This window comes from Bos javanicus, chromosome 18, assembly GCF_032452875.1.
Source record: "Bos javanicus breed banteng chromosome 18, ARS-OSU_banteng_1.0, whole genome shotgun sequence".
In the NCBI taxonomy this organism is placed as follows: Eukaryota; Metazoa; Chordata; class Mammalia; order Artiodactyla; family Bovidae; genus Bos; species Bos javanicus.
The window spans coordinates 61,870,691-61,897,524 of NC_083885.1; the positions used below are offsets into that span (position 1 = coordinate 61,870,691).

At 52.9% G+C, this 26,834-nt stretch overlaps 1 protein-coding gene across 1 annotated transcript; it reads left to right on the top strand.

Annotated features, from left to right (window-relative positions):
* The first annotated feature begins 7,814 nt into the window (after positions 1-7,814).
* On the top strand, positions 7,815-22,903 carry CACNG8 (calcium voltage-gated channel auxiliary subunit gamma 8). The gene is made up of 4 exons (XM_061389207.1): positions 7,815-8,288; positions 18,254-18,337; positions 19,503-19,643; positions 21,505-22,903. The coding sequence occupies exons 1-4, from the start codon at positions 8,099-8,101 to the stop codon at positions 22,266-22,268; spliced, it is 1,179 nt and encodes a 392-aa protein (XP_061245191.1). The 5' UTR covers positions 7,815-8,098; the 3' UTR covers positions 22,269-22,903.
* The last annotated feature ends 3,931 nt before the right edge of the window (positions 22,904-26,834 follow it).

Genomic DNA, 26,834 nt, shown 5'->3' on the forward strand with positions numbered 1-26,834 from the left:
AAATCCCTCCCTCTTGTGTATAAGGTAATCTAATCACGGGGATGACACCTCATCCTATTTTATAATCTTGCCCACATTCAGGAGGAGAGAATTCTACAGGGGTGTGTGCACCAGGTGGTGGGGATATTGAGGGTCATTTTGGAGTTCTGCTTGCCATATGAGACCAGGGGGTGTGAGGCTGGAGGACCTGCTCAAGGTTAGGGGCTTGGCAGACCTATCTCTCGGAGAAGGCAATGGCACCCCACTCCAGTACTCTTGCCTGGAAAATCTCATGGATGGAGGAGCCTGGTAGGCTGCAGTCCATGAGGTCTCGAAGAGTCGGACACGACTGAGCGACTTCACTTTCACTTTTCACTTTCATGCATTGGAGAAGGAAATGGCAACCCACTCCAGTGTTCTTGCCTGGAGAATCCCAGGGACGGGGGAGCCTGGTGGGCTGCCGTCTATGCAGTCGCACAGAGTCGGACACGACTGAAGCGACTTAGCAGCAGCAGACCTATCTCTGAGCCTACAGCTTCTAGGTCTCCAGGTTAATTCCATGGGAGACTTCGGTTAATGCAAGATGAATTCAGGAGAAAACTTAGAAATGAGAGCTGAAAGGGTCCATTTTCTGCAACACCCCTCTGAAGAGTCCTTCCATGAGCTGAAGGCTCGTTCAGTGGGTCTAACATTTCTAGGATGCAGAATGGAATTTAGAGATGCTGGACTTCGTTTCTTAAAAGGATAAACATGTGATCCAGACATTCCACTCCTAGCTATATATACATCCAAAGTGAAAGTGAAAGTGAAAGTTGCTGAGTCATATCCGACTCTTTGCGACCCCATGGACTTTACAGTCCATGGAATTCTCCAGGCCAGAATACTAGAGTGGGTAGCGTTTCCCTTCTCCAGGGGATCTTCCCAACCCAGGGATCGAACCCAGGTCTCTCACATTGCAGGCAGATTCTTTACCAGTCGAGCCACCAGGGAAACCTGCTACACATCCAAGAGACATGAAAAAATGTTGCCACAAAAAAAGTGTACACAAATGTTCACAGTAGTGTTACTCAAGTGGCCAAATCCAGAACTAACCCAAATATCCAGTAGACAAATGCGGTGTATCCATACAATGGAATATTATCCTGCAATAAAAGGAAATGGAGTACTGATACATGAATGAACCTTGAAGACATAATGCTAAGTGAAAGAAGCCCGTCACAAATGAACGTATATGACTCCCTTTATATGAAAAGTCTAGAACTGGCAAATCTATCCAGACAGAAAGTAGATTAATGATTGCCTGGGGCTGGGTAGGGTATGTGGGGAGATGGAGGGTGGTGGCTGGCTGAGGGGTGTGTGACATCTCCTTGGAATAATGAGAATGTTCTTAAGTGTGTCCAAGGTGGATGCCCTATTTTATAAGTATAGTTAAAAGCCCTTGAACTGTACACTTGAAGCGGGTGAATTGCATGGCATGTATGTTCTATCTCAATAAAGTTGCTAAAAAAAGAGAGAGAGAAAAGATATGCCCTCCGAAAGAAGAAATCATAAGTCTAGTACTTAACGCCACAAAATTCTTCTAACCAACAGAAGAATTAAAAATACTTCTAGGGAGGAAAATGAGGTCTACATGAGTTAAAGCCTAATCTATCAGAGTGAAGAATCTATGATGTATAATGTTGATGCATCTGGAAGGTCATTATTTAGGGATGTAAAGGCAAATAAGAGAAGAAAGAGTTGAAAATGGTAAAAGACTTCCAGTAAGAAGCAAGATTCGAGGTGGAACAGACTGCATTCTTTTTATTTACGATCTTTGGCTACTGACACCTAAGTGAGTAGAGTCCCCTGGATGCTGGGTAGCCCCCTCCCCCCATCCATCACAGAGAATCATCCAGCCCAAATGTCAGTAGTTCTGAGGTTTAGAAACCCTGGCTTACTTTATCATCTTCATGTTGTTTTCACCCTTTCAAAGTATCTATTTTTGCTTATTTATAGTTCCCCCAGTTAGGATATAAACATCTCCCCCATACTCCAGCCGAAGAACCAAGAAGCAGTGAAAAATATCACAGTTTCTGGAATCTGAAGACTTGACTCGGTGTTTCCATTGTTACTGCTTCCTATTTGCAGGCTGTGTTTACCTCTCAGCCTCAGTTTTCACGTCTTTAAAATGGGAGCTAAGAAGAGAACCCAGAAGACCTAGTCCATGCCTGCAAATCATTTAGAATCTGTAACCTTCAGCAGTCAATTCGTATCTATTACCATTGCTGTCCACGTCTCTCTCCTCCTCCCTGACGAAAGAACCGAGGCTGAACAAATGTTTCTCAGATGGGTGAGTTCCAGGCCCCTTCCCTGGAGGCTGGTGTTTCTTTGCTTCTACATCAAGGATGTCAGAATGCCCCTCTCCCCTTTTAAACTTACCTGTGAAACTCCAGTGGAAATCTGAGATGCTGCTTCGGGGGAGGTAGTCGGATGTGTGGGGAGCACAGGGTTTCTCTGTCTTCTGCCAGGGCCACCCCACCCCCCTCCACCTCCACCAGCAGGGAGGAGCTGACACAGGAAGAACACAGGAATGGTTACACGGCTCTGAAGTTCATCACCTTTTGCTGACCAGTCACAGCAACTCCCTGCAAAGAGGCTGCTTCATCTCCAGACCTGACTTTGTATTTCCTGGGTGATCATGGGAAAATCACTGCACATCTCCGAGCCTCAGTTTGTTCATCTTCGATATGGGAACATCAGCTCCCGCGCTGCAAGGACTCAGCAAGGATTCCATGAGACAGTATGCAAACTCGCTAGCCCAAGTCTGTGGCTAGGGCTAGCTTTTAGTTTTTGAGTTGGTGTTTTGTTTTCTTAACTGGGGTATTGTTGCTTTTCAGCGTTGTGTTAATTTCTGCTGTACAAAGAAGTGAATCAGCTATATGTACACATATATCCCCTCCCTTTCGGACCTTGCTCCCATCTAAACTGACATTTCTCCAAAGAAGACATTTAAGAGGCACATGAAAAGATGCTCAACTTCACTAATTATTAGAGAAAGGCAGATCAAAACTACAATGAGGTATCACCTCACACCAGTCAGAGTGAGCCATCATCAAAATATCTACAAACAAGAGCTTTTAGCTTTTGATTCCATTTCCGCGAACACAGTCTTGAAACACTGCTTGTCTAGAGCAGCCTATAGAGACCTTTTCTCACCCGTGTTCCTGTTTAATTGCAGGCGAGTTTTTGCTCCCATTATAACTGAGTCTAGAAGAGAGGAAATGTTTTGCCCAAGGTCACACAGTGGCTACAGGCAGCTCTGTGGTTTGAATCCCCAAACCAAACTTTCTGACCCTCATCTCAGATTTTCTACCTTGAGTTGTCCCACCTTCTACCCACTGGCTAGTTCTAGAACTTGCAAATCCACGCGTCTCAAAACTGTTACATAGCCCTCCAACCCAACCCCAGACAGACTTCTTTAAAACTTATTTCCACTCAAGCTTCATGCATCCTACTTTTCTCCTCACTCCCATCCCTATCTTGGGGGGGATCTAACTCTTTGAACTAGGGGTGGGTAGGGGGTAAGAAGAAAAAAAAGATATTGGTGAAACTTAAAGGCTTCCGATCCTGGCAAATTGAATATAATTTTATTTTCAGCGGCTCTTTGCCCTTGCCACTTGGTGGGGGGTGAATGGTGGGGAGACTCGGGGAGGTGGAGCTTTTCCTTGGGTTTGGGGAAAGGGGAGAGCTCCTGGGGTCCTTTTTAAAAGGCCCTCCCCTCATTTCCGGCCGCGGCTGCCAGCCTTGGCTGGGCGCCTGGATCCTGTTGCTATGACGACAGGAAGAGGCGGTGGCGGCGGCAAGCGATGCTGTGGAGAGATGGAGGCTAGTGGGGGTGGGGTGGTGGCTTTGAAATGGGGATGGGGGTAGGGAGCCGAGGCTGGGGCCGCGGGCGGGGGCGGGGGCGGGGGCAGGGGAAGCCTTTCTCTCTGACCTCCTCCGTTCGATGGAGCCTGGCCCCTCTATTTTCCTCCGGCTTCTTTTGGATGCCTCTTCCGTCTCTACCTCTGTCTCTCGTTCCCTGGATCTCTCGCTCCCCCAGCCCCAGTCTGTCCCCATCTGTCTCCCTCTCTGGGTCTCTCTCTTCCCTTCTGCACCTGCCTTTCTATCTCCAGGCACTTTCTGCCACTCAGCTCCCGCCTGCCTAAATTTCTTTCGTGTTCTCTCTCTCCTCTCTCTCTCTCTAGCGTTCTTCTCTCTATGGGACCGTTGCCCCCAGCCCCAATTTCTCTTCCTGCTTCATCTCTCCCCTCCTCTCCCCATCTCTCTCCCTCATGCTCTCAGTCTCTCTCTGTCTGTCTCCCCCCATCTGTCTCTCCTCCCCCTCTCTGGATGACTCTCTCTGTCTCTTCTTTCCTCCTGCTACCCAGATCCTGACCCCCCATCCTCTCCCTCGCCAGAATCTTTCCCCACCCGCTTCTCTCCCCCGTCTCTGGCTTTCTCTCTTTCCGTCTCTGCCTCTGTCCCTTTCTCTCTCAGGGTATTTCGCTCTCTGTGTGTGTGTCTCCCTCTCCAACTTCCTTCTGCTACCAGCCGCTGCCTCCCCCAATTTTCTCCCTCCCCCATTTCTGTTTCCCCGACTCCGGGTCTCTCTCTTTCCGCTTCTCCTGGCTCCGTCTCTCTGCCTCCCTCTCTGGGTCTCTCTCTTCTTCCCCAGCTTCCTCCTGCCAACAGACCCTGCCCCCCATCACTTCCCTCCCCCCCCCATCCATCTCCTCTTCGTGGCTCCCCCATCCTCGGCGGCTCCCCTCCCCCCTCCCTCCTCCTTCCCTCTCTCGTCCTCCAGCTCCGCACTTTACCCGGCGACACGAGAACCAAATTGTCTCTTCACCTTTTTTTTTTTTTCCCCCATCCCGACCCCCTCTCCCTCAGGGGCCCGAGCTCAGAGCTGCCCCCAGCCTCCCCTCCCAGCTCAACACCCCCATTCCCCCCGTCCACCTCCTCATCACCGCCCCCGACCAGGTCGGACGCCTGGGTCCCTCACTGCTGGGGGAGGGGGAGCAGTGAGAATTGGGAGCCCCAAGGGCTGTTCTGGGGGGGTTGCCGACAAGGGGGCTCAACGTCCCCTCCCCAGTGCATCGGAGAGTTGACCTATCGTTAACAGAGGTGAGACAGATCTTTTTATTAATCGGAGGTGGGTGGATGTGTAGAAGGAAGGCTCTGTGACCACCCCTCCCAATTCTGGAGGAAGGAGCTGGTCCCCTTCCGAGGCAGAGGGGAAGATGACCCCTCTCATATACCGGAGCTCTCGAATTGGGGGGTCCCCTGCTCCCTCCTTTGCTGCCGCTGACAGGGGGACGAAAGGAAGAACCCCTAAAATCAAGCAAATTGCCCCCCAAATCGACAAAATGAAAAGATCTTCCGATCTTGATTTGATGGAGAATTTCGCTGAGTGGCCTCCTCTTTCCATCCCTTCCTTATCCCAGGGATGGGGGCTTTAGGGGGCCCCCGCAGGGGCAGGGGTACATCCCGGGGTCACAGCCTCACCCCAGGTGGAGGCAGGAATTTGCTAGGATAGTGGAGGTGATGCTGCCGGTGGTGAGGGGCACAGATGCGGAGAGAAGAGGCCGAGAGGCGGACGGGAGGGTAAACTCAGCATCTTTCCGGAGAGGAGAGAGGGGAAGGGTCCAGAAGTGAGGAGAAGTGGTGGTGGGGGGGGGAGGAGGGAGGTGTCTGGGGATGACAGCGTCCAGGGCACTGATGAATCGGCCGGGCCAGGGGCCGCGCGTGGGCAGGCAGGAGTGGAGGGGAGGAGAGAACACACGTGTGGGGCCCCAGTTGCCATGGAGACACCCCCCCCATAGACAACCTTTCCAACACCCCTCCTTAGAGCAGACCCAGTGAGGGCCAGCTGATGGGGGCGGAAGAGGCCAAGGTCACCCTGATATGGGACCCAGTATGGGGCTGGTTCCCCCCTCCCCTCCCCTAAGGCTTCCAGGTTCTTAACTGGAATAGGGGTTTGGGGAAAGAAGTGTAGGGAAGTGAGTGGTGGGAGCAGCTAAGGGATGTATGCCTGGAGTGGGATGGAAGAGGCAGGGCCAGGGGGCATGGTGGTGGGGTGCTGTGGGAGAGGAACGTGAACGGACACTTGCGGGGGTGCTGAGTGGGAAATCATTCCTGCTTGAAAAAGAGTTGTAATCTTAGGGATCAGATTTTTCTGGGGGGCACCATCTATGGAGGGGAGCTTTTTAAATTTGGAAGAAAAATAAATGTACAGCGAGCGTATGTTGCTGCACAGGTGAAAGAGTAGGGGGAGGTCTGGGGGTGTTCCCAAGAAGGTGAGTTGGGGGTTGCTGGAGAGCCATGAACGGGATTCTCTTGAGCAGAAGAGATGTTGGGAGCCAGAGTGAGTGGAGCAGGATGGCAGGAGTTTATGGCATTGATTCTTCATGATGTGAAAGTCAGGGTAGAGGTGAGGGGAGGAGGTTCTTGTAAGTTCAAGAGAGAGTGGGAGGTCAAAGTGAGCTGGGGAGGTCTGGAGTTGATGGGGCTTATCCTCATGCATGACAGACAGGGCTCAGACTTACTGGCGAGCTGGTGGGGGGGCAGGGTAATAGAGTGGGGGGATGCTCGGCAGGGGCTGGGGGATTTCCTTCTACCGCTGAGAGTTCACAGGTCCAAGCTTGGCAGATTTCTGAATGGAGAGGAGTTTGGGGTCTGGAGAAAGGGATTCCTGTGAGTAGAAAATGCCATGCAACTCACGGAGGAAATTTTTCTTAATGGAGGAGAAAGCGATGGCTATGATGAGTTTGTCTAAGTTAATCCGTTTCGGAAGACTCCCACAAGGAAACGAGAGAATGGGGGGTTTTCCTTGAGTCCAAGACGTGGTAGGGGTTGGGAGGATGGTCCAAGGGAGTCAGGTGGGGGCAGTTAGGGGGGATGTCATGGAGATGGGGGTCATTCTTCTAAACCAGAGAGTCCAACACTGTTGGATTGTTTAAAAGAATCCCCTGGGGAGCTTCTAAAAACCTAGATGCTTGGGGCTACATACACCCCAGACCGGTGAAATCGGAGTTTCTCAAGCATCAGTGTCTTTCAAGGTCCTCTGGTGGTTTCAAGGTGCCATCAAGGTTGAGAACCCTGGTCCAGAGACTGAGTCCTGGGGTTGGGAGTGGGGTGGAGGTAGGGGGATTCCCACACAGAGGAGACTGTGGAGGTGAAGTGATGATAGCTGTGTTTTTCTGAGTTGTGCTAACAGTGAGGATCAGTTGGGAAGATTTAGGTTCTGTTGTGTTGTTGGCTTTTTTTTTTTTTTTTTCCCCTCCAGCTAAGGAGATTGGGAGATTTCTTTTTCCTCAGTAGAGGCCATGGTAGGTGAAGAGGTGGGCCTTGCAGGGGAAGATAGGGAAGGGGGAGAACTTTATGAGAACATTTTGTAAGAAATGAAGAGCAGGACAGGGGTTCCTTGGGAGGAGGAGGCTCTGGGGGCTGGGAGTGAGGGATGGTTTCACTGTGTGTGTGTTGGGGTTGGGGGACAATGAGACCAGGGGGCGGAGTCAGGGGGGCCTGGAAGAGTGTCCTACCCACTGGCAGGGACGCAAGGATGGGGGGTGGCTTTTTCTCAGAAGGAGGTTAGTGGGAAGACTTTATTTGACACAGGGAAATGTTTTTCAGGGCGAGGGAGGCAGAGGTAAGCATCTTGGAAGGCGTTTCTTCAACCTAGGAAACAGTAGGGATTTTTTTTAGCGTGGGGAGGGGTGCAGGTGCGGCGGTATCCAGGCGAGCCGCTGTCTAATCCTTCTCTCGCCTTACCCCTGCCCTCCACTCGCAGGCGACCATGGCGGCCCTCTGACCCCGTCCCCGGCTGCAGCCTCCTCCTCGCCGGCCCCCTCCCCAGCCACCACCCCCTCTCCCCGGCCCTCCGCCTCGGGGGGGCCCCCCACTTCTGCCTGCGCTGTGCCCCCCACCAGCCGCCGGCACGGCCCCGCCCCCGCTGCCCCGGTGGTGGCCCGCGGCCCCCCGGCTGCCCGTGGTCAAGCTGGAGTCGCTGAAGCGCTGGAACGAGGAGCGGGGCCTCTGGTGCGAGAAGGGGGTGCAGGTGCTGCTGACGACGGTGGGCGCCTTCGCGGCCTTCGGCCTCATGACCATCGCCATTAGCACCGACTACTGGCTCTACACGCGCGCCTTCATCTGCAACACCACCAACCTCACGGCGGGCGCCGGCGGCGACGACGGGCCCCCCCAGCGCGGAGGGGGCGGCGGCGCCGCGGAGAAGAAGGACCCCGGCGGCCTCACGCACTCGGGCCTCTGGAGGATCTGCTGCCTGGAAGGTAGGGCCCCGCGCCCCCGCCCCCCGAGTCTCCCGCGGCCTCCACCCTGGGTGGCTCTTCGCCCCCCGCTGCTCCTGCCTGGCCGCCGCCCCGCCACCCCTCACCCTTGGCTTCCCACCCTTCTCTGGGTCTTGACCCTCGCCTGAACCTCCCCCCGCCCCCCTCCCGCTCGCCTCTCCATCACTCAGCAGGGCCCCTTGAGCCTTTTCCTCTTTCCTCCCTTCGCGGCGAAAGCGCCCCCTCCTCTCTCCCTCCCACCCCTCCGGGGGTCCGGCCTCCCTCTACTAGGGGACCCCCTCAGCCTGGACCCCAACGCTGGCACCCTCTATTTTCCCGCCCTCCTGCCCTCTCACCCCTGATCCTCCTTGCCGGTGGCATCGTCGCTCCCTGCGTCCTGGCTCTGAGCGCCCTGACCTCGGATGACCCCGTTTCCAGCGCCTTCCTCATCCCCTTTGACCCTCTGGCCCCACGTGGGCTGTTTGTCCCCTCAAACATCACACCCCGTAGGAACGGAACTCGTGGTCCCCTCCTCTTTGCTTCTGGGGGCTTGTCTTCCGGGAGTCTTGTCCTGGCTTCCTCTCCCCGCCTCCGCCCCTGGTCCTTGTCTTCCCTGGCCCTTTCCGGGGCTCTGCTTCCCCTTAGGCCCACTCAGCCTCCCTTTGGCCTCTTCCTCTCGCAGCGGAGGCAGTGCCTCTTCCAGTTTCCATCTCCGCTCTTTCTCTGGTCCCGCTCTTTCCCTCTTGCAGCCTCCCTCCCAGGCGGTTCCCCCTGCCTCCCATCTACCCCGACTTTCCCCCTGGGCCAGCCCTCTCCCACTTAGCAACCCCTCCGTCCCATTCTCAGCTTTGCCATTTCTTTCCATATGGCATGGAGGTGCTGGGCTGGGACGCAGGACACCTTAGTCCCAGTCCTCTTGTGTGTCGGTGCCCCTTCCCGGGTATGGTGACTACCTGCTCACCTCCCCAGCCTCACCAGCCCTGGTCTGCAACTCGAAGAAGGAACCAGCCAATCCCCAATTTCCCCGTACAGGGCCTAAAAGATCACAATCCGTCACTTCTCTTTTTTTAATCCTTCTCTTTTCCCCATCGTTTCCTCCTCTGTTTTGCTGGGCGCTCTCAATAGGCCAGAAATGTTATTTTCTTATTTAATCCCCTGGCAGGGGCGGGATGCTATCCTCTGGTTGGGGATGAGGAAACCGAGGCTCAGAGAAGTTAAGCCACTCACTGAAGGTCACCCAGCTGTGGCTGGGGGCAGAGCCAAGAGAACTCGGGTCTGAAGGATGGGATTTACAGATATGCTTTGTCTGGCGTGCAGAGCGTTTAAAACCCAAACCACAATCAGCATCGGTTGCCAACATTTAAAAATAGGGAGACTGCATGTTGAGAATCCAATTTCCAGCTTCTTTTGAACTAGTGGAAGATCTGATAACATGGGGCTGGCGTTGTCCAGCAGTCCTGGTCGGCCAGATCCGAGTAGCAGCTGCTTCTTCAGATCATGCATGTGGGTCTCCTTTTCCCCAGTCACCTCTGCTCCCTATTGCCTCACACCTGTCCAATTTCCCCATGATGTTAGTTCTCTTCCTCGTGTGGGCATCTGACTTCATCTTCATTCCCTGGTCTGACCAAGCATCAGGCACAGAGCTGTGTGTGGGGACTTGCCTCTTGGAACCCCCAGGACAATGTACTGTGAATCATATTTCCATGTATTCATCCCCTCCTTCAAAAACCACTGTTTATTGAGTTTCTACTATGTGCCAGGCACCAATCTTGATATTGGAGCTACAGCTGCAGTGCAAGGAAAAACAGCAACAACAAAGATCCCTGTTGTTATGTGTCTTACATTCTAGAAGGAGAGATGATAAGAAAGATGAGTAAATACAACATTTAGGCTGTTAGATGGAGCTGAGTGCTAAGGAGGAAAAAGAGCAAAGGAGGGGATGGGAAGTGTTAGGGGCAAGAGTGTGAAGCTGTAAAAACTGGAGATAAAGGAGACCTAGCGGGTGACATCCGAAGGGTGGGCTGAATGGACCCAAAGATGGAGCCATGTGGCTTCTGGAGGGGAATGCTTTAGGCTGTAGAACCCAGCTCATCAATGGGAATGTGCCCCGTGCCAGGGGAGGCCCACCACCTGGCCAGGGCAGAGCCGGTGCAGGAGGAACGCAGTAGGAGGTGCCAGCAAGGTGCACGAACTTTCTGGTCCTGGGATGTGATCTGCTTTTCCCATCGCAGCCTCCTGGGCAGAGGAATGACAGGAGCTGGCTGAAAGGTTAAGGGGATCGCTGTGCTATGTCTCTGAGAGGGAAGCGGGAGGGAAAAGGGAAAACAGGAGCTGGCTTATTTGGGGTGGGAGACATAGAATTGGGATTTGAATTGAGAACACCTTCTGCAGCTACAGCGGGCAGGCAGGAACTGCTGCTGGGGGCAGTGGCAGGATGTGAGAGAAAGGAGTTGGATGTCTTGAAAGCAGGGTTTTCCAACCTCAGCCTTGTTGACCTTTTGGGGGATGGATAATTCCGCATTGCAGTGGCCGGTGGGGGTGGTGGTGGGTGGCGGGTGGAAGGAAGGTCCTCTGTGTTGTAGGAGGTTTAGCAATATTCCCGGGCTCTGCCTCCAAAGACCAGCAGCATCCATCAGCATGGCCACCAAAATCACTGTCTCTGGACTAGGATTAAACAGCCCCTAGTGAGAGTCACTGCTTGAAGTCTGTGGCCTGAGCCCTGGACAATGTGGTAGGGGTGGAGGCGGGGGGTATTTATCCGTTGAAACAGTTGGTATTTTATGTATTTGTCTTACTTTCTCTCAGTTGTTCAGTCGCTCAGTCATGCCCGACTCTTTGTAACCGCATGGTCTGTAGCCCACCAGGCTCCTCTGTCCATGGGATTCTCCAGGCAAGAATACTGGAGTGGGTAGTCATTCCCTTCTTTCTCCAGGGGATCTTCAGGACCCAGGGATCGAACCCGTGTCTCCCGCATCGGTAGGCAGATTCTTGACTGTCTGAGCCGCCAGGGAAGCCCTAATTTATCGTAAGGAGGGCTATCATGAGCTCAGGTTTGGAAATGTTAAATTGGGGGTGCCTGCTGGTGATAATGTCTAAGACAGGAGTCCGCATAGGAGAGGACCCACAAAGCGCCGCACAGTCAATTTTTTAGGCTTTGTGGGGCGTGTGATCTCTGTCACCACTACTAAAAACAACCAGAGACAATGCGTGAGTGGATGAGTGTGGCTGGGTTCCAATTAAACTTCCTTTACGGGCACTGACATTTGAATTCTATATCATTTTCTCATACCACGAGAGTCTTCCTTGACAGTTTTTCAATCTTTTTTTTTTTTTAATAAGTAAAACCTACTCTTCACTGGGTTTGGCCTTTGGGCCGTAGTTTGCTAACCCCCCAATCTAAGACATTAGTGATAAGATGTATGAGGCCAGGGTTCAGGGGGATGTCTGGGCTGGGGGAGCGGTGGGTCATGGCATGTGGATGGATGAGCAGAGACAGAAACATGCACAAAGATTAGTTGAAGGGCCAACGACTGAGCTAGTCCAGTATTCAAAGACAATCAGACAGATGAGAAGAGCCAGCAAAGGGAGCTGAGAAAGGAAAGACCACAGAGGTTAGGGGGAAATAACGGGCTAAGTGGGGTCCCCGGAGACAAAGGAAATGACTTAAGGACGGGTTAAAGGCAGGTCGGCTTTATTGTTACTTAGTCATCATTCGTGTGCCACTGGATTCTCACAGTAACCCTGCGCACTGTTTACGACTGTTACCCCCATCTCCGAAAACAAAAGCTTAGGGCTCAGAGAAGGGAAGCAACTTTCCCAAGGTCACACAGCTAACAGGCCATCGAGTCAGCACTGGAGTCCGTGTCTGTTTTGTTTCCTAAGTCAGCACATCCACCAGCCTCTATCCTATTCAGGGATCCGGGAGTGTAGAAAGTGTTCCCCTGGGGCTGCAGTCCTCAGAAGGTGCTGTCCCCCAGGGAATCCTTGGGTCTCATCCTGTCTCCTTCCAAGTGTCTCTGAGAAACGCAGTAGGAAGTGGTGATGGAGACTCAGACTCTGGAACAGAACTCATTGGGTTACCTCCTGCCTGCCAGGCACGGAAACGTGATCTTGAGCCATATGTTCAACGTCTCTGCTGCTTTTCACCATCAGTGAGATGGGCGTTATAATAACCCCTAACCTACAGGGCTACGGAGGGAGCCCAGTGAGTTATTACATTCAGAAGGCCAGTAGACACAGTGTAAAGGCTAGACTGTGTAGCTTCTACTCTGTTCTTATTATTAGAAATTTGGGTGACCCATCCCTGGATCTCCCCTCCTCGATAACCCAGAAGTCCCATCCCTCCAGCCAGCACTGCCCAACAGAAACATCACACAAGCTGCTTCTATAACTTAAATGTTTCTGTGCTGTGTGCTTTGCTGACTCGCTCAGTCCTCTCAGACTCTGCCACCCCATGGACTGTAGCTTTCTACTAGTGACATTAAAGGGCTTCCCTAGTGGTTCAGTGGTAAAGAATCTGCCTGCCAATGTAGGAGACGTGGGTTCATCCCTGGGTTGGGAAAACCCTCTAGAGAAGGAAATGGTAACACACTCTAGTATTCTTGACTGGAGAAGCCCACAGACAGAGGATCCTGGCGGTCTACAGTCCACGGGGTCACAAAGAGTTGGACACGACTGAGTGATTAAACAACAACACTAAGTGACATTAAAACAAGTACAAAGGGAAGGTTCAACGAGTCGAATTTAATAAATGCAATTATACAATATATTAATATAAAGGTTAGTAATCGATTTTATTTAACCAAGCATAGCCAAAATATTATTTTATATGTGAGCAATATAACAAATATTAATGAAATATGATGCTTTTTTCTTCATATGAATCTGAAATCCGATGCATATTTTAGGCTCACGCTTCATCTCAACTGCCACCTTTCAGAACCAACCTCCTGGGGCTGGGGGCATCCGGATGGGAACCCCCTTCTCAGGAATCTCAGCGCCCAGGATTTGGACCTACAGCCCAATTTACTCTAGCAGCCTATTGAAGGCCCCTGTGCTCAGCACTTTGCAGGCCTTATTATCTCATTGAATCCTCCCAATTGCTCCAGGAGGGAAGGTATTATTTTCATGAGAGTTTGTCAGAGCAGGAAGCTGATGGCCAGAAAGGGGAAGTGAGTCAGCTACACGGCCACCCAACATGCGGGGGGCAGTGCACGTGTCTGCAGGGGTCCTCGCCGCAGTGCGCAGGGCTTCACTCCCAGGCCCGCCCGGGTCTGTGCTCTGCGGGCCCTCGGGGACGTGCTGGTTTGCATTACCACCATTCCTACACACACAGAGCTCCCGGACCAGGCGGTTGGATAATATGCTGAGGCAAGCCACATAACCCCCAGATTTTCTGCTCTTTAACTCCTGTGTTTCACGGCGTGTGCGTGCTAAGTCGCTTCAGTGTGTCCAACTCTTTGCGACCCGGTCAACTGTAGCCCGCCAGGCTCCTCTTTTCATGGGATTCTCCAGCCCAGGATACTGCAGTGAGTTGCCTTGCCCACCTCCAGGGGATCTTTCCGACTCAAGGATGGAACCTGCATCTCTTATGTCTCCTGCATTGGCAGGCGGTTCTTTAACCATGATGCCAGGTGGGAAGCCCCACACATACGCGGAGTGAGCACTTATCAAACCTTATCTGGTCATATCACCATCCTCATTTTCCAAGCCAGGAAGCTGAAGCTCAGAGGTATTCAAAACCCCAAAGCCACACAACTGGGAAGTGACTGTCCTGGTATGCGGAGCCAGAGAATACACTTTCAAAGCCCGAGCTTGTGGTTACCATAACCACTGTGCTCTGCTTCCCTAAAGATGCTGGCTTCTGGGAATTCCCTGGCAGTGCAGTGGTTAGGACTCCCTGCTTCCACTGCAGGGGACATGGGTTCGATCCCCGGTCGGGGACCTAAGATCCCACAAGCTGCACAGTGTAGCCCAAACAAACGAACAAGCAGACAGCTCACCTCTGAGGTCCAAACTCTCCTCATCATGATTTAACTTCCCCATGGGATTGAGCAACTTACGCCTCAGTTTCCTCACCTATAATGCAGTGAAGTCGCTCAGTCGTGTCCATCTCTTTGCGACCCCATGAACTGTAGCCTACCATGCTCCTCCGTCCGTGGGATTCTTCAGGCAAGAATACTGGAGTGGGTTGCCATTCCCTTCTCCAGGAGATCTTCCTGACCCAGGGATCGAACCCGGGTCTCCTGCATTGTAGGCAGACACTTTACCGTCTGAGCTACCAGGGAAATTTGCAGGGGTGCTATTATTTCCTGATATCCTTAGGGTTGGTCATCCATGATGAGGGTATTGTTCAGTCACCAAGTTGTGTACGACCCTTTTTGACCCCATGGACTGCAGCATGCCAGGCCTCCCCGTCCCTCACCATCTCACAGAGTTTGCCCAAGTTCAAGTCCATTGAATCAGTGATGCCATCCAGTCCTCTTCTGAGAGTGTTAACAGCTGTCAAATGCTTGGAGTGGTGTCTGGCGTGTGGTTAGCCCTCAGTAAGTTTTATACTAGTTAAGTGGACCTCCCAGGTGATTCAGTGGTTAAGAATCTACCTGCAATGCAGGAGACACGGGTTCCATTCCTGGGTCAGGAAGATCCCCTGGAGAAGGGAATGGCAACCCACTCCAGTATTCTTGCCTGGGAAATCCCTTGGACAGAGGAGCCTGGTGGGTACAGTCCATGGGATTGCAAGGAGTCAGCCACGACTTAGTGATTAAATAAAAACAACAAAGTACTAGTTATTATTACTTACAGCATAACTAGTCTGTGGAGAGAGTCTGCATGCTGTCTACTTTCCATGCTCAATCTCACTGAATTATCATTCATGTTTTGAGAAAAGCACTATGATCCCATTCAAGAAAGAGAGAACTTGAACCCACCTACCAGACCATAGTGGATGTGCTGTTGGGTAAGCATTTGCTCCCACAAGATATATCTTCATTCACTCATTCAATTGCTTTTTGTTTAAGTGTAGTAAAATGCACATAACATAAAATATAGCATCTTAACCCATTTTAAAAGCACAGTTCAGCAGTGTTAAGTATATTTACATTGTGTACCAAGCTCCAAAATACTTTTCATTGTGCAGAATTGAAACTCTACCCATTCTTCCCCACTCCCAGCCCCTGGCAACCATCATTCTTTCTGTCTCTGAATTTGACTGCTTTAGACACCTCATATGAGTAGAATCATATAGTGTTTGTATTTGTGTGACTGACTTATTACACTTTGCATGTCTTCAAGGTTCATCCAGGTTGTGGCATGTGTCAGAATTCCATTGTTTTTAAAAGGCTGGACAATATTCCATTCTATCCATATGCCACACTTTGTTTATCGGTTCATGCGTTGATGAACACTTAGGTTGCTTTTGGCTGTTGTGAATAATGCTGCTACAAAAATGGATATATTTGTATATTTCTTAGAGACCTTGCTCTCAATTCTTTTTCGTATATACCCAGAGGTGGAGTTGCAGCTAAGATCCCATATGCCTCCTGGCCAAATAAACCAAAACCTAAAACAGAAGAATTATGGGATTCCCTGGTGGCTCAGAGGGTAAAGAGTCTGCCCACAATGTGGGAGACCTGAGTTCAATCCATGAGTCGGGCACCCTCGAGAAGAAAATGGCAACCCACTCCAGTATTCTTGCTTGGAAAACCCCATGGATGGAGGGGCCTGGAGGGCTACAGTCCATGGGGTTGCAAAGACCAAGCGCCTTCACTTTCATAGTAATTTTGTTTTTAATTTTTTGAGGACCCTCCATCCTATTGTCCATAGAGACCGAACCAGTTTACTTTCCCACCAACAGTGCAGACAGGTTCCAATTTCTCCACATCCTCACCAACACTGGTTATTTTCTGTTTTGTTTTGTTTGTTTACAGTAGCCGTCTGAATGGGATAGTATCTCATATCTATGAGATAGTATTTCATTGTTGTTTTCACTTGCATTTCCCTAATGATTCGTTTATATGGACCATCTTTTCATGCACTTCTTGCCCATTCAACCATTCTTATATGCAAATATCAAGCATTGCTGATGCTCTAGGCATTCTTCTAGATGTTGGGACACCTACAGGCTTAGATTCCAGTGGGAGCAAACTGATGTGTGTTTGAATTCTGCTTCCACCACCCATCAGCTATGAATCAAAGAACCCTTTCTATGCCTCTATTTCCTCATCTGGACAATGGGTGTATGACGTGGTATCAACAGAACACTCAATTGTGTTCCCAGCAAAGTGCTAAATCTCTGTACCTGGATTCAACCCTCGTAACAACTGGGGAGGTGCATCCTAGTACGCCCCATGTTATAGGAAAAGGGACGGAAGCAAACTAGTCCAAATAAGGCCAACAAGGATGTGGTGTAAGGACATGATGGATTCAGGCTTCATTATCAAACAGCGCGACTCCAGTTCTTAACGTTCGGCCACTGCATGACACCAATACCATTATCTATTTCATGGGCCTCCTGGGAGCTCTGGATGAGTTAATCTACCTCAGAAGCGCTTAACAAATGTTAGCGCTTAGTGGAATTATTCACTGCCTTATAGTCCTTCTTTCCAATCCTTTCCTTTACCTGTATTTCTTTCCCTGTCATCTTCTGCCTCAAACCTCCCCTTCTGCTATCCTTATGGTTCATAATCTAATTCTTTCAACACTTATTTCTCGACACCTCCTTTGGTGCCAGGCAATGCTAGAGACACACGAAGGAATCAGACCCCATCCCCCCTCCCCACCTCCATTCAGGAACTCCCAGCGTGCTGAAGAAGAAGATCATAAAGCAACCCAATGCGTGCTTAAAAAAAAAAAAAAAAGCGGCTACCCCACCCAGAATGGGTGGGAGGGGTCTTTGTGAAGGAAATCTTCCTCAAGCAGGTGCCCGGGCGCTGCTCTCTTGCAAGGGTTAAATTCTTCTCCAGGAAGAATGTGAGCAGTGTTCCAAAGCACTGGGCAGAGGCCTGGAGATGGGAAGGTGCCTGGAGAATTGAGGAAACAAAGTGTCTTTATACTGATTTATATACCAGTCTCCAGCTATGTAAGGATGCGTGTTCTGGGAGGAAGGAGGGGGCTCTGACTGCAGGACCCCTGGAGGCATACCTCACCCCTAGCTTGCCTTGGCTTGTTCCAACCGCTTCATCGCCTCTCTGAGGACTTCAGGTGCTGGGCGCCGAAAGAAGGGGAACCCTACTCCCCAAACAGAGGATTGAAGAGACGACCACCCCACTGATCCACTGGGGCTGCTCTCTCCTCCATGGGGACTCAAGGCTTCATAGGGCCTCATGGGCGGCTCAGACGGTAAAGCGTCTTGCCTGCAATGCGGGAAATCTGGGTTCGATCCCTGGGTTGGGAAGATCCCCTGGAGAAGGAAATGGCAACCCACTCCAGTATTCTTGCCTGGAGAATCCCAAGGACCAAGGAGCCTGGTAGATTATAGTCCATGGGGTCACAAAGAGTCGGACACAACTAAGTGACTAACACACACACACACACACACACACACACGGGAAATGGAGTCCTTTTCGTCCTCTGTTGCCTCTCCGTTTTCCCACGTATTTTCAACGGGTTTCGAGTTGAAGGGTCCTTGACATCACTGAAACCAACACCTTCTTTCTTACAGAGGGGGAAACAGAGGCCGGAGAGACTGTCCCCGTCCAGGTTACAGGGCAAAGGTCCCTGTGGCCTTTTAGTGAGTGTTGGATGTTTTCCTTTGTCCTCGTTTTAAAACCTGGTTGGGAAACTGAGGCCAGGGAGTTTGAAAGTTTGTCCCAGGTGCGCAGACACGTTCAGGAGCCAGTATTTCCTGTCTCCCAATCAGCCCAGAAAGAGAAGGGGTTTGAGGAAAGGGGGGTTGTCTTTTCTCACCCAGAGTTCCCCAACTGTTAAGTGCCCACCACCATCACCCCCCGCCCCCCATTCCCCTCCAGGGTTGAAAAGAGGCGTCTGCGTGAAGATCAACCATTTCCCGGAGGACACGGACTACGACCATGACAGCGCGGAGTATCTGCTCCGTACGTGGGGGTCTGGGGCGGAGTTGTGTGGGGGGGTGCTGCTGGGCTCGGGCACGTGGGAGGGGAGAGAGGGCTGTGCTCCCACGCTTAGATCGACGCACCGAGTTGAGCTTGTTAGCCAAGCCAAGCCAAGATACCGAGATCCTCTGGCCTCCGATTGGCTCAGTGGGCCCTCTCCCGCCCCCTCCTCTCACCTCGGGGCGGGCAGACGGGGGATCCCCGGAGCTGATTGGCTGCCGTGCCGGCCTGGGTACTCCGGGCCGTGACTGGTTGTCCCTCTCCGGGCCCGGATTGGCCAACCGCACTCTGGGCCCGAGAGGCAATCTGCGGCGCGGCCTGGCCACTCCCGGGAGTTGGCTGGGGAAGCCCGCGGTGCGATTGGTAGCTACCCCGAGAACGCGGCAAACCCTGAGTTGGGATTGGCTGCGGCCTCAGCCGGACTCAGAAATCGCAGAATCTGGTTGCCTGGGGTTTGGGGGAGAGTGGAAAGGACTGCAGAGAGAGAGAGAGAGAGAGAGGGAGGAGAAAGGGGGGAAGAGAAGGGAAACCCAGAGCTACGGATGAAGCAAGGCAGAAAAGGGAGGAGAGAAGAGACAGGAGAAAAAGAAGAGAACGGGAGAGGGAGCGATGGAGGGGGCAGGGGAAGAGAGAAGAGAGACCCGGAGAGACAGGTGAAGCCAGGCGGACGAGGGGTGGGAGGGAGAGCGGGATTTAGAGATGTGATGGAAAGAAGGATCTGGAGAAAGGGGAAAAGGCGCAGAAGAGAGGAAGGGAACGCGCTTGCGAGAAGGAAAAAGAGAGGGAGATGGTCCACAGGGGAAATAGAGGCGTTCAGAGGCGGGGTGGGTGGGGTGGAAGAGAGGGAGAGTGGTTAGAAAAATTAAAGGGCAGAAAAAATATGCCAGGAGAAACACAGAGGAAGAAAGAAAAGGACGAAGAAAAAGAGGGGGGGGGGCCATCAGATCGCTAAAGAGAGAAATTTTAAAGACGAGACAAAGTGAGACAGAAAAGAACCAGAACACGGGCAGAGGGGAGGAATGGGAGAACCAGCGAGAGAGAAGGGGGACAAGGCACACAGGAGGCGCGGGGCCCCAGGGGCGCAGGCGGCCGTGACTGACGCCCTGGTTCCCTCCCCACCCCCCGCCCCTCTCCTGTCTCTCTCCAGGGGTCGTCCGGGCCTCCAGCATCTTCCCCATCCTCAGCGCCATCCTGCTGCTGCTCGGGGGCGTGTGCGTGGCGGCCTCCCGAGTCTACAAATCCAAGAGGAACATCATCCTGGGAGCAGGGATCCTGTTCGTGGCAGCAGGTGAGAGGCAGAGGGAGGGGGCGGCCCACCTGCGCGCGCGCACGTGTGTCTGTGTGTGTGCGCGCGGGCGCGCCTGCAAAGCCACCTTGCCGGGGCGCTCCCTGGGGCCCAGAGCCTTCCTAGGCTCTATCCCAAGCTCCATCGCCACCCGCTGGGCGAGGGAGGTGTAGCCTTCCCGCCGTATTCTCGGGGAATGAACCCAGCTCAGACAGGTGTCTACCGCGTAATCCTGGATTCCAGGAGTTCAGATTTCAAAGCCGGCGGTCCAGGAGATGGAAGGGAAGGAACCTGGGAGAGGGGGGCTTGAGGCTGAACTGAGGTCTTGAGGATCGGGAGGACCTGGGGGAAGAGGGAGAGAAAGTGATTTGAACGCAGGTGGGGAGGAGCCTGCCCTGGGGGGCCGGACCTTGTGGGCTCCGGTGTATCTAAGAAGGGGCGGGTCCTGAGAAAGTTTCCAGGCCAACTAGGTAGTGAGGCACGGCTTTTTAAAGGGGCAAGACCCCCCTCCTACTCGACGTGAGTAGTACTGGGCCATTCCGGAACATACAGTCTTCTCAAAGCGGTGGAATCCTGAAGAGGAGGAGGGTTCAGCATAAATAGCAGGGGATGTTTTCAGAGAAGGATGTGACCTGCAGGGGTGGGGCTTGGAGGATTTGAAAGGCGGGGCTAACTACAAACTGGGCCTAGGGAAGTCTGGCCTCGCTACTCAGGGGGCGGAGCTTAGCAAGCTGGAGGTGGGGCTTAGACTAGATTGTCTGGTTTCTAAGTTGTGTCCCCCTCTTTCCTGCTCTAGTAAGGCTACCAAGAGGAAGGCCTAGAATAGATGATAATCATGAGAGAGTTCAGATCAACCAGAGTGGGGGTCTAGAGAGTCAACGGGATTACCTTATAAACAGACTTAAAACGAGTCGAGGGTGAGGCCAACATTTATAAAGTTAGGGGGGAGTTAGACCAATCAGTATAGGGCCTGGGTCATCTTATCAAGGGCAGAGTTTAGGCCAGCCAGGGAAGGGCCTGGACCATCTGGGCAGGAGTTAAGACTGTCTAGGGCAGGGCTTGGGTCTTCCCGGAGGGATCTGGACCACTAAGGGTAAGCCTGAACCATCTAGGGTGGGCCCTGGACCAACTAGGGCAGCGTTTAGATCAGCTAGAGTGAGCTTTAGAACAACAGACTAGGACCTGAGTTAGCCAGGGATGGTGGACCATCCGAAGCAAGATTTGGGGCTGTGGGCTTCCCTGGTGGCTCAGAGGTTAAAGCGTCTGCCTGGAATTTAGGAGACCCGGGTTCGATCTCTGGGTCGGGAAGATCCCCTGGAGAAGGAAATGGCAACCCACTCCAGTACTCTTGCCTGGAGAATCCCATGGAGGGAGGAGCCTGGTAGGCTACAGTCCATGGGGTCGCAAAGAGTCGGACACGACTGAGCGACTTCACTTTCACTTAAGGTGGGGCCTGAGCCAGCTGGGGAGGAATTTAGGCCATCTGGAAAGAGCTTGGACCATGTCAGGCCGAGCATAGATCAACACTGGTTGGGGCCTAAATGCTCAGTGTGGTATATGGACCATTTGGGGGTGGGATCTAGATCATAGTGGGTGGAGCTTAGACCAGAATGGGGTGCCAACTACACCATCAGGCGTGGAGTTTAAGCCAGGGGGCGGGGCCTAGGCCGCCGTGGGTGGAGCTTAGGCCAAAGCAGGGCGGGGCATAGACCATCAGGGGTGGAGCTTAGGCTGGGGCGGGGCCTAGGCCATTGTGGGTGGAGCTTAGGCCAGAGTAGGGCGGGGCCTAGACCGGGGGCGGAGCCCAGGGTGGGGGCGGGGCCAGGGACTGCCTCAAGGCTCCCGTCTGACCGTCCCCGCCCAGGCCTGAGCAACATCATCGGGGTGATCGTGTACATCTCGGCCAACGCGGGCGAGCCGGGCCCGAAGCGGGACGAGGAGAAGAAGAACCACTACTCATACGGCTGGTCCTTCTACTTCGGCGGGCTGTCGTTCATCCTGGCCGAGGTGATCGGCGTGCTGGCCGTCAACATTTACATCGAGCGCAGCCGCGAGGCGCACTGCCAGTCTCGCTCGGACCTGCTCAAGGCCGGCGGGGGCGCGGGCGGCAGTGGCGGGAGCGGCCCCTCGGCCATCCTCCGTCTGCCCAGTTACCGCTTCCGCTACCGCCGCCGCTCCCGCTCTAGCTCCCGCTCCAGTGAGCCGTCGCCTTCGCGGGACGCGTCTCCCGGCGGCGCCGGGGGCCCGGGCTTCGCCTCCACGGACATCTCCATGTACACGCTCAGCCGCGACCCGTCCAAGGGCAGCGTGGCCGCGGGGCTGGCGAGCGCCGGTGCCAGCGGCGGGGCGTACGGCGGGGCGGCCGGGAGTGCGGGGGGGGCGGGAGGCGGCGGCGGCGGCGGCGGGGCGGGCGCGGAGCGGGACCGCGCGGGGGCGCCCGGCTTCCTCACGCTGCACAATGCCTTCCCCAAGGAGGCGGGCGGCGGCGTCACGGTCACGGTCACCGGGCCGCCAGCCGCGCCCGCGCCCGCCCCACCCGCCCCCGCCGCGCCCGCCCCCGGGACCCTAGCCAAGGAGGCCGGCGCCTCCAACACCAACACGCTCAACAGGAAAACCACGCCCGTGTAGGGGCGCGCCTGGGGGCGCGGAGGGGGGCGTGTCCGGGGCGCGTGCGCGGGCGCGCGTGCAACGAGGCTGCCAGGGGTCGGGGGCGCCCCCCTCCTTCCCCGTGAGCGCGCTGGAGACTGCTCGGCCTTCCCCCGCGCCCCCTCCCCGCCCTACCCCCGCCCACCCGGCTGTGGGGGAACATCCCCCCACCCTCTGAATCAGGGACCCTGAGGGAGGGGGAAGGGAAGGGAAGGGAGGGGGCCGTTGGGAGCGAGCGTTGTGTTTTATTTTTTTGTGGGGTTGGGGGGGAGGGGGGAGGGCTGTGGTGTTTTTTGCAGTTTTGAGATGTTTTCTTTTTAATGTTTTGCTGTGTGCATGTGGGGGCGGGGCTCAGGGAAGGACTCCCAGCCCAGCCCAACTCCTGGAGAGGGGCCCATAACACACGAATATAGAGTTATACCTACAAACTATATATATATGCTCTATATAAAGAGACAGAAAGACCAAAGGGATGCAGAGAGGCACAATGAGGTGGGGTGGGCGTGGGCGTTCATTCACTTCTTCGTTCATCATTCCACAAGGTTTTCAAAAGCACCTGCTATGTAATAGGATGGTGGCTGGGGAGGAAACATAAACAGGCCCAGAGACAGACTCCATCATTCATTACCAGCAATTTATTTGTGTACTTCAGTGCCAAACATTGTGCTGAATGCTGAGTCTACAGAAGGGAGGAAGTCAGACTTCCCCAACGTCTTCATAGCGTTTACATCTTGTGCATGAGACAGACACTAATCAAAGAATTGCATACACAATAATAAGTTACAGTTGGGACAAAAGAGAAACCTGAAGTGCTACAAAATCCTCCTGCAGGGAGGCTAACCCAGTTTAAAAGGAAAGGATAAACCAGGTAACACTGAAAGGATGATAAGAAGCCAGTCAGGTGAAGCTGGAGGGAAGTGTCCTAGCCAGAGAACAACATATGCAAAGGCCCTGGGGCAGGAAGAGCTTCCAGAAAGGGCTGACAGGTATGTACTGAGCCAGATGGAGGTGGAACAAGATGAGACTGGAAATGTAGACAGGGCCAGACGGCCCCGGGACTTTGTAGGTTAGGTCAAGAGTTTTTTTTTTTGTTTTTTTTTTTTTTAATATTTAAAAATGTATTTTAAAATATTTATGGAAAAGGAATCTTAGAAAGTGAATTTTTTCTCCTGTGGCCAAAGTGGCAAAGATTGGTGGTGGTTCAGTCACTAGGTCATGTCCAACTCTTGCGACCCCATGGACTGTACCCTACCAGGCCCCTCTATCCACGGGATTCCCCAGGCAAGAATACTTGAGTGGGTTGCCATTTTCTTCTCCAGGGAAGAGTTTAAATTTTAACCCGAGGGCAGCGGGGAACCACAGAGTGGCTTTAAACAGGATCATAACATGAACGATGGGAGGTGGGAACTCAGAGATGAGAGTGAGAGGCAGAGACGCGCCGAAATAAGGATTAAATACAGGCACTGACACTTCAAACTCACAGTGCTGGGAGGGAGCAGATAATTACACAAGACTGAAGCACAGGCCTGGTGTTTGGTGGGCAAGAAAAACACTAGGACTTAGAGATTCATGTTTCCCTCATTCATTAATTCAGCCATTCATTCACTCCTTGACATTTCTGAACCAGGCAATGTGCTAGAATCAGGATCCCCAGAGCTGCTCTCGAGGAGGAGTCAAAAGCCAGAGTCCAAGTAGGGTGATTTTCGGTGCAGTAACAGGGACCAGGATGGGCACCTTGACCAGAGAAGAAGAGAGAGTGGCCAAGTGCCAGGAGTAGGCAGTCCTCAGGGAAACTTCCTGGAGAACCTCAGGCCCAGCCTGGGTTTCCAAAGGATGAGTAAGGAAAGCTTTCATGGCAGAAGAACAACTCAAGTGGGGTGGGGTGGGGCGGGGGATTGAAAGAGCATGATGTCCTGGGGTCAGGACTCCTCCTTTTAGGGTGCAAAAGGTCAGGGTAGGGGTGGGCGGTGAGACTAGAGAAGCAGCTAGAAGCCAGAGTCTAAATGCGCTAGGGTTCCGGGCTGGTGAGTTTGGACTTTATTCTGAGGGTAACGGGAAACACAGGAGAGTTTGGAGCAGGTGAAGAGCAGATTGAGACATGAGTGTCAGAAGGAACCACCTGGGACGTGGGAAAGGAGAGGATAGAATGTCGATGCTGTGAAATAGATAAGACAGGATGGCAGTTGAGCTGGGAAAGGGCTGGGGGTAGAGAAGGTGGAAGGATGGATTTGAAGGTCACTGAGGACACAGAAGGGAAAGCACTCACTGCATTTCCCTTCATTTGCTCAGCAAGTATTTCCCAAGACCCCCGCCCCTTGTGGCAGGTTCTGTGCTTTCAGCGATACTGGGGGGAGCAGGGAGGACTCAGAGCCTGCCCTGCCCTCCAGGGGCTCCCAGCCTGGTGGGAAGACAGACCTGGACACAGATGAGGGGGAAGTGGTTGGCAATGTGCCAGGCTCCACCAGCTTCTCTCTTGATAACATGGAGCAGCAGAAAGCGGGTAGAACAGAGGAGGGACGGGACCACAACTGAGAGTTGGAAATTTCCCTCTGGGGTCCCTGTGGTGGACGAGAAAGACCGATGGGCAGGGGACCAGGGAGGAATTGGATGAGGGCCATGTTGGAAAGAGATTCAGGGAAACGTGGGGAAAGAAATACAACTCACAGGACAGAGGCGCACTTACTGTAGGGATGATAAACAGAGAGGACTGGAAGAGGTGGCATTAAAAGAGATTTGGTAGGAGAAGGGGAGCAGAGCTGGCTAGAGGGTATTGGATTCTAGTGTTCAAAAGCCAAACATAAAGCAAGACAGAGGTGGAGCATGGGCAGAAGGGAGAGAGATGGCGGGGGTGGGAGAGATCAGGGCAACAGAGGCCAAAACTGAGTGAGTTACAGGGACAGAGGAAACAAAGACAATGATCCAGAAAGGAGAGGAAAAGGGGCCGGGGAGGGGCCGACACAACGATGTACAAGTCAGGACAGAGAAGTCTCAGAGAAGCAAATATATATACACACACACACACAGATGGAGGGAGAAAGATGCAAGGATGTGCCCAGAAAGAAAGGTGGGGATTCAGAAACATGCTTAGGGTGTAGGGACAATCCATTTCTTTGGTTTGTTTCAGTATTCAAGAAATAGTTATTGAGTGCCCACCTCTTCTAGGCCAGTCTAGGTGCAGGGGATATGCAAGGGAACAGATGGCCAGGGCTTTTACTGTCCTGGAACTCACAGGAGAGACACACAAGAAACAATACGAAATTTCAGTTACGGAGAAGTGTTTCTAAAATGAAGCCGGAAAGAGAATTCCCTGGGGGTCCAGTGGTTAGGATTCCAGGCTTTCCACGCCATGGCCGGGACTCAATCCCTGGTCAGAGAACTGAGATTCCCACAAGCCACAAGGTGTGTCTTTAAAAAAAAAATGTGAAGCAGGACGTGGTGACTTCAGATGAGGAACCTCAGGAAGAACCCACTGCAAAGGTAGCAAGGGTTGTGAGAAGGAAAGGCACCGCCAAACATTCCGGCCAAGCAGTGACTCAGAGTTCTGAGAAAGCTACCCATTTTCAAGGAGACCCCATGGAGGGCAGAGGAAGAAGGGTGAGCAAATTAGGCTGAGCTCGGAAGTGTGGACTGGGGGCCGTTGTGTGGGGGCTCGTAGCTCTGGGAGGAAATCTGAATTTCACTCTAGATTCAGTGGGATAAGCATAAGAATGACAGCCCCTATTTTTATTTAAAAATGAAGTAACAGACCCACATTGCTTGCTGAGAAGAGATTTAGGAGTGAAGGTGGAAGAAAGGAGTTAAGAGGGTGTCATCCTTTTCCAGTTGAGGCTGATGGTGGCCTGGACCAATGCGGAGGAACAGGGCATGGGATTGTGGAGGCAGGGTCTATGGTGGTGGCTGTGAACTGGCTGTAACAGAAGAGGGAAAGAAAAACCAAAGAAAAAGGGAAAGAGGGGAACTGGATCTGTGAAGCCTGGGTGGTGCTGTTCTGTGCTGCCTGGAAGGGGGTCACTGGGGGAGAAGGGATTATGCAGGAGGAGCCAAGCAACTTCCCTGGGACAAGACAATCTGAGATGCCTATGAGACATCCAAGCCGAGGTATCAGGTAGCCAGTTGGATATTGGAGACTGAAGCTTGGGGGAGAAGTCGTGGTTGTAAATCTAAGTTTTGGAAATGTCAGCAGAGGAGACAGCATGTTTAAAGCCCCAGGACTGGATGAGGTGACCTAGGAGATGAGTGTGAAGGATACAGAAAGGACCCTGGCCAAGACCTTAGGGTGGGGGGACATCTCCATGGGGGTAGGAGGAAGGAGGATGTACTTAAAGAGGCAAAGAGTGATCGTGAAGTAGGCAGAGACCTTGAAGTTGGCAACCAGCCAAATGCTACTGAGAACCAGGAAAGGATTTGTAGAGCAAAGTGGCCATGGGTTAGATAATATCACCATGCAGTGGTGGGGACTGGAGTCCTGCTTGAGCGAGGGGAAGGAAGAGACTCATGGAGGGGAGGTGGAGGGGATCGGAGGTGAGGTCATCCTTTTGGTATGAAACT